A 10,358-nucleotide genomic window follows, 5' to 3' on the forward strand; every position below is an offset into this window, starting at 1 on the left:
CCATGGAGAACAGAGGGGCAAAACTCAGGTGCTAAAGCCCCACGTAGGACGGAGACTGCCCTGTCCCCCGCCTGCTTCTCGGCTTGCAGGTTACTAAGACTGTTGTCCTAAACTGGGCAGTGGTGGCGTACGTTTCTAATCCCAGCACTCGGGAGGTAGAGGCAGGCGGATCTCTGTGAGTTTGAGGCCAGTGTGGTTTACAAAACAAGTTCCAGGACAGCCAAGTTCCAGGACAGTCAAGACTACACAGAGAAATGCTCTGTCAAAAAAAAAAAACCAAAAAAACAAACCCAACAGCAACAACCACCCCTCCCCCCACACACACAACAAGCAAACAAAACTGCTGGCCTAAGGTCAGGGGGCCCCCGCATGAAGGTGATGCTGGTGGCGACGCCAGGGGTGGTGGGCATGACGATGGCAGTCGCCGGGGAGTGGTGGTGGTGGATGATGGTGGGGGAAATGGCGACAGAAACACTGGTGGCGGGGTGGAGGTGACAGGTGGAGGTGGAGTCAGAGGTGACGGCCACAGCCGGACTTGGAGGCGCAGAAGTAACGGGCGGTGGTGGTTACGGAGATGGTGGAGGTGGTGGTGGCGCCGCGGACAATGAGGGGACAAGCGGTGGGGGTGATGCCGGCATTAGTGTGGTAGAGTTAGTGATTAGAGAAGGCGGGAGCAGGGCGACAGCAGTAGTCCTGGGGAGGCTGAAGAGATGGTAACGGTGAGTGGTGGCGATGGTGGGGGCGGGGTGGAGACAGCGTGACCTTGGCAGCACTGCGGGTGATGTAGGTGGGAGCGGTGGGCGGGCACAGAAGCGGAGCAGCAGATTCGGTGGGGGTGATGATGGTGATGATGATGATGATGATGGCTGTACAAGCCGGGTTCGTCTGTCGGGAGAGAAGACCGGGCCTGAGTGGGGACGGATACAGAAGACCAGGACAGATGCAGAGGAGCCTGGAGCTCACTCCCTCTACTCCCGTGAAGGTCAAGTGCAGAATGGTACCCGCGGTGTGTGTTTGTCCTTCCTTGAGGGTGTCCCTAGAAACACCTTGTGGCCCTGTGTTGCTGCCGCACACCTTCAGTCCCAGCACTCGGGAGGCAGAGGCAGGTGGATTTCTGTGAGTTCGAGACCAGCCTGGTCTACAAGAGCGAGTTCCAGGACAGCCTCCAAAGCCACAGAGAAACCCTGTCTCAAAAAACCAAGAAAAAAAAAAAAAAAGAAAGAGAAGAAAAGAAAGAAACACCTTGTGCTGTTTATGAATACCGGAAGGGGTGGGACCAAGTGGATGCTGTGTGGTGGCAGCCCGGGGCCTCCAAGGTCAAGGAAGACTCAGGGAGCAGAGGACGCAGCAGCTGGCCCATCACTGTTCTGGGGTACCTGGCGTGGGGTCCTCTCTGGGATTCCTGGGGACACCTGTTCACTCCCCCAGCTTTGTTGTTCTTGATTCCGAGCCTCAGTCCCCTGGGGCCCCGGGCCTCTGGCCACTAGGGTCTGTGCTCCTCGCTCTGCCACAGCTGAGGCACTTGACACTCCTGGGGGAGGCAGGCAAGCCCTGGATCTGTGGCCCATTGACTGAGATTTTGAGCTACTGCCAAGCTTTTCTACCTGCCTCAGTTTACCATCCGGCCAACAGGTAAAGATGGATACTTTCAGGGAGGGTGCCCAGAGGCCCAGGCCGCCCAGGAATACAACAAGAAACGTAATGAAGTCCTGCAGACCAGAGGGGCCCCAGGAAGCCTCCCCTCCAAGGGACAAGACCCCCTCTTCTCTTTCCCATGGCATGGCAACAGCTGCTGCCCCTCTCCCCCCTCCCCGGGACTGGAGGAAGCTTGGGCTGAGTCATGGGCTCAACTGGGAACATGACAGGGCCTCCCGCAGGACAATGGCTCCCATCCAGGCTTAGTGGGAGGCCGCGTGAGTGTGGGGCAGAGGGCCAGGCGCCTCTTCCCAGATTTACATCTGGGGTCAAGGCTGGGAAAGGCACAGGAGTGGGCCCAGGAACTATCAGGTCCTTCCGGTACCAGCTTAGGCTGACTTCGGGGTCCATGACATGCACAGCCCTCGCCCTTCCTTGAACTTGACCCAGGAAGAATGAAGCTAATGTCACTGCTGAGGCCATGCTATTAACCTGCCCGAAGGACTGGTAAGGAGGCAGACAGAGCCTGGAGAGCGCAGGGGCACATCTGTACTCCTGTTCTGTGGGCTAGCACAGGCAGGAGTAGGGGAACTGGCAGAGGCCCCGGCCACCCATGCAGAGGGCCAGGGAGAGTGAGGGCCAGGGAGAGTGAGGGGAACTGGAAAGCCTTTGGCCCCGCCCCCCCTGAAAGAAGCCTGGAGGGAATGTGGCGGGAAGGAGAGAGCAAAGGGTGGCAGTTTGGGGCTTGTCCGGTGGCTTGGGGAAGCTAGAGAACCAGGACGCTGCCCCTTCCTCGAATCACTTTGCCTCCCGGGACTCCTTCCCCATATTCCAGCTGTGCGCGTTGGTGGGGCATCTGGGAAAGAGGGCGCTCATCTCCGGGCCTGTCCACTCACACCACAGGGCACCAGCACCTCGTGGGCCGATCTCCAGGTTGTCCACCACTCCACCCCCCAGCCCGGCAGCACTCACCTTTCCTAACCCCAAGAACAGCCACAGTCATCTCCACATGTGGTTGGCTTTATTGCACTATCACTGTGACCGCCAGAATGTGTGAAATGGGAAGACAGCACTCATTTCTCGGAGTGGCGCGGGCTGACTGTGCGAACACCCCAGCCAAACCTACACGGGAAGAACTGTCCTGTGTAGTCATGTCCCAGGGGTCCCTCCAGGGGCGGAGCAGCAGGGAGACCACAAGCAGGGACAGTAGCTGGGTTGGCCCTAAGGACCCCACACAGCAGAGCGCACCTGGACTCCTATACACAGATGTCCTGTGTTTCCACACAGGCAGTGTGTCAGTCATGCGCACGCACACAGGCAACCGAACAGTGCCAGTTGTAAACCTGCAACCAGCCACTTATTCTCTCTTAGCTTCCCAGTAACCGCGCCGAAGACTTTGAGTCCAGTGTTGATTCAGGGCAGATTCCCCGCCCCGGGGAAAGCAGGCAGGCACTAAGGAAAACCAACACAGTGGTGTTCTGCCTGCTCATTTGTAGTCCTGTAGATACGCAGACACAGACAGACAGACAGACAGACAGACACACACACATACACACACACCTCAGGTCATCAGTCACCAGCGGAGTCAGAAACCAGGACGTCACCGCCTCCTCTCCCGCTCTCTGAACTGCAGCCTGTCCCGGACCTCCAGTCTTGGAGCATCACAGACAGGCACAGAGAGGGTTAGGAGATAAACAATGGTTCTGCCCACCTTGGGGACACTAACTGTCACGTCACTCTACACCAAGCAGACAAATAAATACATCAAGGGTTAGAGGACACGATGCCTTAGACTTGGCCCACCTCTGCCCTCTGGGCCATCTGTGGTCATCAGAGACAGCTCTACCACTTGCTGAGGCATGGCTGAGGCCACCCCCAGCCTGCCACACCCCCTTCCTGAAACCATCAAGGTTCTGGGACAGCAAAACTTGCTTGGGGAGCAGGTGGCCAAAGTAACGAGGCCCACGTCCGCCAGAGAGGCAGAGGAAGAAGTCCTTCACATTTGGGGGGGCAGCCTTCCTTCCCTGTGACAGCTGCTCCTACCCGTGCCCCACAGCAGGAGGTGGCACAGCAAACATTGCTCCTCTGCAGCTGGGCAAGCTCTGGTCTTGTGTTTGATGCCTGGGAATGGCTACAGCTCCAGGGAGACCCATAGACAGCAGGACAGTGACTCCCAGGGTCAGGCCTGCTGGAGCACAGCCTTAGCTTCCACATGACAAGCTTGGCTCATGGCAGGATCTGCCATCACCAGCCCCGTGACCCCAGTAGGGGATACTTGGAGGGTCCTCACCCAGTATCAGACATATGGTGGCCTTGTGAGGCCCCTTTTGATAAAAAGGGAATCTATTTCCAAATGTCCCTTCTTTGCCCAAAGTCCCACCTCCGTTCCACCCCAGCGACAGTCTCTCCAGGGACACCCAGCTTTAGTCGCCCTCATGATGCTCCAGGGTCCCCCACTGGGGCCACGCCTCCTGCACGGCCAGCTGCGTCTCTGTGGCTCCTGCTGGTGCTTGTGCCTTGGAGGCCTTCTCAACGGGGGTCCCCGCTGCCACTCACTAGGGGTGGCCTGTTCACTCTGCACCCCGCTAGACGCTGGCACTAATGGCTTTCTTGACAAGCGAGTCATCCCACGGTGGCACTCCATACACACAAGGACACCGTCGAGGGTCCCAGCAGGGTGGCCAGGGGTGCCCTGGGACAGAGGACAGCGGTTACCTCACACTGAGAAGCCCAGGCCCAGTGAACAGGTGGGTCCACACGCCTGGAGCCTTGCTGGATAGGACACTGAGGAGGACAGTGCCCCTAACTGGGCAGGGGACAACCTGTGCTCAGGTGTGAGGTGCAGCGGGAAGGGTATGAATTCAGCAGCATTCATTCAGGTTGGCAGGTGGAACCTTCTAGCCTTGGGGCAGGGCTTCCACCCGCCTGGGCTGCTGCTTCTGTCCCAGAGTCCCATCCAGGAGACCCTGCCCCGTCCCTCCCTCCACCTTGGGGATACAGAAAAACAAAACGAGAACACTTCACACCAGCAAGGACTTGACGAGGCCATAGTGGAACTTGCGGACATGGCGGTACAGGTCCCCAGACTGTGTGAATCGGCGTTCACACCAGCGGCAGGCATGGGGCTTCTCCCGCGTGTGCACCACGGCATGCCGGCTTAAGTTGTGCGAGTACTGGAAGCTCTTGCCACACTGCACGCACGTATAGGGCTTCTCCCCAGAGTGTGTCCGTTCATGCCTCTTGAGTGTGTACGTGCAGGAGAAGGTCTTGCTGCAGAGTGGGCATGTGGGCACGGCCCCCTCGGGAGAGAGCCTGGCGCGGACGCTGTCCCGCTCCCGGAAGTGGGCGCTGAGATGCAGCTGCAGTGCATGGGCGCTCGGGAACAGCTTGCAGCACAGCGGGCAAATGCAAAGGTGCCTGTTGGGACCTAGCTCCTCACTGACCCCCACAGGCTCGGCACCCAGCCCCAGCTGCTGGCTGCCTGGCCCTCGGACGTGGGCTGGCTCCAAGTCTGCTGCCAGGCCTTGGGCTTCGGAAGCACAGACTGGTGGTGGGGATCTGTTGGTGCTCCGAGGGCTGCTGCTACCTTGTTCAGAGAGTGAATCTTGCTCAGCCTTCACCAGACGCTGGGCCCCTGGCTGCACGGAGCCGCAGAAGGTTGCCTGGAGGGTATAGGGTGGGTGGACCTGCTCCGGTCTTGGACCAGGCTTCAGTGACAGGTCCAGGGCCCCACTTGACTCCCCTGTGGCCTGCCAAGATGGAGGTCCAAATGTGGGCAGAGGATGGACAGCCTTGACCCCTAGAGATGGGGGTCTGACCTTTGGTGCGGCCTGGCAGAAGTCAGGGGACCAGGAAGGCAGGGAGTGTGGTGGCTGACCAGGAAGCTCTATCCCCAGAGTGCGGGTCTCCAGATCCGGGTCTTTCTTCCTCAGCCTGCCCTTGCAGACCTTGACGATGTCATACATGTGTAGGTAGCTGGCAGCAGCCAGGACGTCCTCGACAGGCAGGCTGTGCAGGTCCAGGCGGCCCTCGTACATGAAGTCCAGCAAGCGGCTGAAGGCGGGCACCGTGACGATGTCGCCGTTGAGCCGCACCGTGTCGCGGCTGCTCGCGGGTTGGTCCCTGTAGAAGAGATGGAAGTAGACACTGCACGCGGCCAGCACAGCGCGGTGCGCAGGGAAACGCGTGTCGCCCACCAGGACAGTGCAGTCGCACAGGAAGCCCAGCTCGCGCTGCTGCCTCAGGCGGCCCAGCAGCCGTACACCGTGCTCCGGGAACTCCATGCCACCGCGGTCATCACCTGAGCACAAACGGGACGGCTGTCAACACGCCGGGGATGCCGTGACCGCCGCTAGCCCCGACGCGCCCTTCCCGGGTGCAGGCGGCGCGCGGAGAGAGCGGGAGTGACGCGCGCAACCGCCAACCCCGAGCTGCCCGGGCACCTGCCCGGAGCAGGAAAAACTCGATCGAAAGTAAACAGAAGCCGCTCTGTCGCCGGGGCGGGGCTCGGGGCGCAGCGGAGGGGCCGAGCCGCGCGGACAGAAGTCGGGACTTCAGGCTGCCTCGCCCGCCCGCCCGCCTGCCGCGCCCCCCGACGCCGGAGTTGCCGCCCGCCCGCGCCGCCGCCAGCTGCCACCGCTGCCGTCGGCCCCATTTATGGCAGCGCGGCCGCGGGGAGCGGCCGGCGCGGCAGGCGGAGCCGGGAACCCGCCCCTGCGCTCACCTCCGCCGCACGCGCTGCTCTCCGCTCGTGCTGCAAGCTCTCCCGTGCGGTTCGTACTGCACAGAGCTGCGAGCGATGCGCCCCGGCCGGGAGGGCGCGGGGACCCGGACGGCGCCGGGCGGGGCGCTCACCAACTTGGCCGGCAGGGCAACGCCTGCTGCTCGCCCCGCCCCGGAGAGCGAAACTCCCGGCTGGGGCAGGAGGGGGCGGGCCAGGCGACTTCCCGGAGCTGCGGAACCGCTGAGGTCACCTCGCTACCCCTTCTCTGTCCGCCCCACCCGGTCGGCCCCGCTAGAAGCTAGCCCGAGCTCTGTGGCGGGCGGGCGTGTGGGACCCTCTCGCGATACTTGTTTCCTGGGCCTCTGTGCCCTCCATGGGGTTCCGACTGCCCCAGTGGACAAAGGGACACCTCCCAGGCATCTGCTTCTCCCTGGACCAGTACACCCGAGGTTGCTGATGGCTTAGCCAGGACAATAGCCTCAGGCCCCTTTTGGATGCACATGGGTCAGGGCGCTTACCCGGAGACCGCCAACCTCAAAAAGAATTCACTTCTTCCTAGGAAGCATTCCCCTGGGCTTCGTTCAGGTTGACATAGCGGGGATAGGCTGAGGAGCTGGGATCTCGAGCACAGGATTATCTGCTGCCCGCTGCAGACCCTGGGCTGGCAGCCAAGCACACTAAGATCTGTGTCAGAGGGCCCTGGCTAGGGGCAGGTGTGGCGGGAGGAGCAGCGGGAGACCTCCAGGGGTAGGCAGGCAGGTCACACGATGATGTGTTTGAGGGATGACATGGAGAAAGGCCAGGGCTGGCATCCTGGGTAGGGTATTCCAGGGGGAGTCGGGGGCTGGACGCTATGAGCGGACACACCTGGTTCTTGTGGGGCAAGGGAATGGCAAGAACAATAGAGCTCGGGGTCTGGAGGGTTTGGGGGTGCACCGATGCTGGGGGGCTTGAGGATGCACCGCTGCTGGGGGGCCTGGGGGTACACCGATGCTGGAGGGTTTGGGGGTGCACCGATGCCCTGGGAAGTCTTCTCTTCCAAGGGTGCATATCCTTGACTGAGGAGGCTTGAAGTTACTTGAGACATTGCTCAGGTCACTTTCACAAGCCTGTCAATTAGATGCTCTCGTGTAGGGTTCTGGTTCGAGGGAGGACTCACACAGTACTAAATTGCAGGACCAGGGTGCCTATGGGGCTAGGCCCTTTCTCAATTTTCACCTTGCATTTGCTAGAAGCCCTGGGGCCAAGAATGTTGGGTGGGCATCGCCCAGAATGACAGAAGGCAAGTGGGAAGGTGATCTTGTACAAAGCAGCGTTTTCCCAGTGGGCTGGGGTACAGTGGACAGGGCGGAGGTCGGGTGTTTGGATAGGATAGCCAAAGGCATTCTGTGTGTAGGGGCTTGCTCCCTAGACATGCAGAACAGAGTGCCCAGGCTGCTGGGCCTTTGGAGGGAGCCTCCAGGGTCTTGTCCAAAGCAGATGGATTGGAAACCCAAAGGGCTGCCAGGGTCCCTGGAGGGCCCAGATTCTACAGGGGCGAAAACCGCATTGTTATACTAAGTGGGGGCCAAAGCAGGGGCATTTTGAGTTCTAGACCAGCCTGAGCTACATGGCAAGGCCCTGTCTCAACTTCCCTTCTTGGAAAAAAAAAAGTGTATCTGAAAGGCAAATTTGACTGGTTACAGGAGTTATTTCCTGAATCGGGCAACTACCCCCGAGGAACCTACAGGCAATGCTACATTTACCCAGGCCCAGCACAGCTGGGGGGAAGCTGAACTGGGCTGTCCTCAACCTAGGAGCCTTGCCTGAGGAGGGCCAGTTCCCCCCTGTGCTGCTCAGCAGGAATGCCCACATCATGTATTTATTCAGGGCGAGCCCAGGCCCTTCTGGCCCTCTCTGAGACTGCCTGGGCAGGAGCTTACCTCTGTCTCAGCCCCTCCACGGCTAGTATGATTCCGAGTCCTTACAGCGGTGGCTCTCAGCCTTCCTAATGTTGCGACCCTTTAGTACAGTTCCTCATGTTATAGTGACCCCAGCCATAAAATAATTTTTGCGGCTACTTCATAGCTTTGCTACTGTCACAAATCGTAATATAAGTGTCTGTGTTTTCTGATGGTCTCAGGTGACCCTTGTGAAAATCTTTTTGAGACCCACAGGTTGAGATCCAGCTGTCTAGCATTAATAACCACCACCGACGATGTGGAAACCAGAGTACACGCTTGGATCTATGAAAACTAACTTTGGGGAGTGACATACTATCAGGCGACAGGCCTTTAATTCTGGAACGTTCTTCCCCCCAAAGTCCCCATCCATCGCTGGCTCCTCTTCATCCTGTCTTTGTGTGCAGGTCACCCCTTTAGCTAGATTTGTCCTTCCTGACCTGAGACCCGTCCCCGTTCCAGTTTGGCTCTGTGTAGGGAGTCAAAGGTTGTCAGGCGAGATGCACCCCTGACCCTTTATGGGGGGGCATCTGTGTACACCGACGGGTGGATCCTTGGCCTGCCACAGAATGGTTTTTGAGAAAATGTTGTCTGGATGTTGAACGGTGACACCAACCAGCCCCCTTGCCTCTCTTCCTCGACGGTGGACATGGAGCAGTGCCCCAAAGCCTGGCTCCTTTCTTGAGTACAAAGATAGTGGCTTCTGCCCGCAGGACCTGGCAGACCCGCGGGGTCACACCGTATTGCTCAGGCTGCTGCATCATCTGTGTGAGAACCCTGCCACCTGGCACTCCAAGATCCGTCCCCACCACTCTGTGGCGTGCAGATGACAGGAGGCTGTCACAGAGTCCCAGACCAGGCAGACCCTCTCCTACTTTGGGGTCCCACCCTGCAGACGATGCCCAGACCTCTTAGCATAGGGCTTAGGCACTTGAGTCCCTACCCAACTGCCGGCTGCGGGAGGGGACAGGGAAGAACACCTCTGTGCCTGGGGAGAGGGTCAGGACCACAGAGACATCTGGCTGCGGAGCAGATCACTGGCAAGTCGCAGTAAGGCTTGCTTCTCACCTGTGGCTCTGCCCAGGAGGCCCAAGAGGGGTATTGTTAAAATGCGGGCCCAGAAGAGGGCCTTGCGCACTCTGTGCGCAGGAAGACCCTGGGCACGGGGGAGGATAGAGACACAGGGCAGGTAGGGATGGGTGCTGCCTAGAAACGGCTCATCCCAGTTGGGAGTGCCGCAATAGTGTCTTCCAGAGAGAGCACACAGAAGATAACCAGCCCTTAGAGAACAGCCTAGAATTGCTATGCCTTCCACAAGAGGGCGCCCTGCGGGCCCGCAGTGGCCATTCCCCACTGCCCAGCCCTGTGTAGCACCGGGATTGGGGAAGCAGGGGAGGAGGTCCCGGGGGCTTGGGGTGAAAGTTTGCTGGGTGAGTGATGGATGTGGGTAACCCTCAGGTCAGGGATACAGCTGGAGCAGCGCAGACCTGCCGGGCTTAGCGCCCTGGAGGTGCTCAGAGCTGGGGTGGGGTGGGGGCGTGCTGCCCGAAGGGCGCAGGACAGACCCCCTACCCCCCACCGCTCCCGCCCCGTGAGCGCGCGTCCCCTGCTGAGAGGACAGTTTTCCCGAGAAGGGCGTGCTTCCTAAGTCAGCCCCCGAGGCAGAGAAGGAGCGCCGATTTTTAGCAGCGACTCCACGTACTGGACGCTAGCACGGACTAAATCTATCCTGTTTACACTCCGGGTGAACTCTGACCCTTGGACGAAAAACAAAACAAAACATGCTCCCTCGGAAAAAATACCGAAGCCGTGAAGGTAAACTCGCAGAAGGGTTATTATCAGTTTGGGCCTCAGGGATGAGGGAGGGGCTCTGCGCAGGAACTGCTGGGGCAGGCTGAAGGGGGAGAGCACTGATGAGTTAGAGGCCACCTTGACTCTTCAATTCCGGGACAACCATAAGGAACCGCCCCCCCCACTCCCGCCGCCCCCTCCTGCGCCTCGCCCATCTGAGTCCACAGCGAGGTCTTGGTGACTGAGCCCTACCCTCGGGTCTGCCCCCA

The 10,358-nt window shown here is 59.8% G+C and overlaps 1 protein-coding gene across 2 annotated transcripts; it reads right to left on the reverse strand.

Annotated features, from left to right (window-relative positions):
- Positions 1-282: 282 nt before the first annotated feature.
- Positions 283-6,617, reverse strand: Zbtb42 (zinc finger and BTB domain containing 42). Of its 2 annotated transcripts, XM_040742365.1 has the most exons (3): positions 6,359-6,617; positions 4,662-5,935; positions 283-885 (listed from the first exon to the last, which is right to left on the reverse strand). In XM_040742365.1, the coding sequence occupies exons 2-3, from the start codon at positions 5,916-5,918 to the stop codon at positions 652-654; spliced, it is 1,491 nt and encodes a 496-aa protein (XP_040598299.1). In that variant the 5' UTR covers positions 5,919-5,935; positions 6,359-6,617; the 3' UTR covers positions 283-651. The 2 variants fall into 2 exon arrangements, with proteins under 2 accessions (XP_040598299.1, XP_040598300.1); XM_040742366.1 differs by lacking the exons at positions 283-885; positions 6,359-6,617 and having other exon boundaries at positions 2,640-6,207.
- Positions 6,618-10,358: the final 3,741 nt, after the last annotated feature.

The sequence above is a fragment of the Mesocricetus auratus genome, unplaced genomic scaffold, assembly GCF_017639785.1.
Source record: "Mesocricetus auratus isolate SY011 unplaced genomic scaffold, BCM_Maur_2.0 Super-Scaffold_15014, whole genome shotgun sequence".
NCBI classification, from domain to species: Eukaryota; Metazoa; Chordata; class Mammalia; order Rodentia; family Cricetidae; genus Mesocricetus; species Mesocricetus auratus.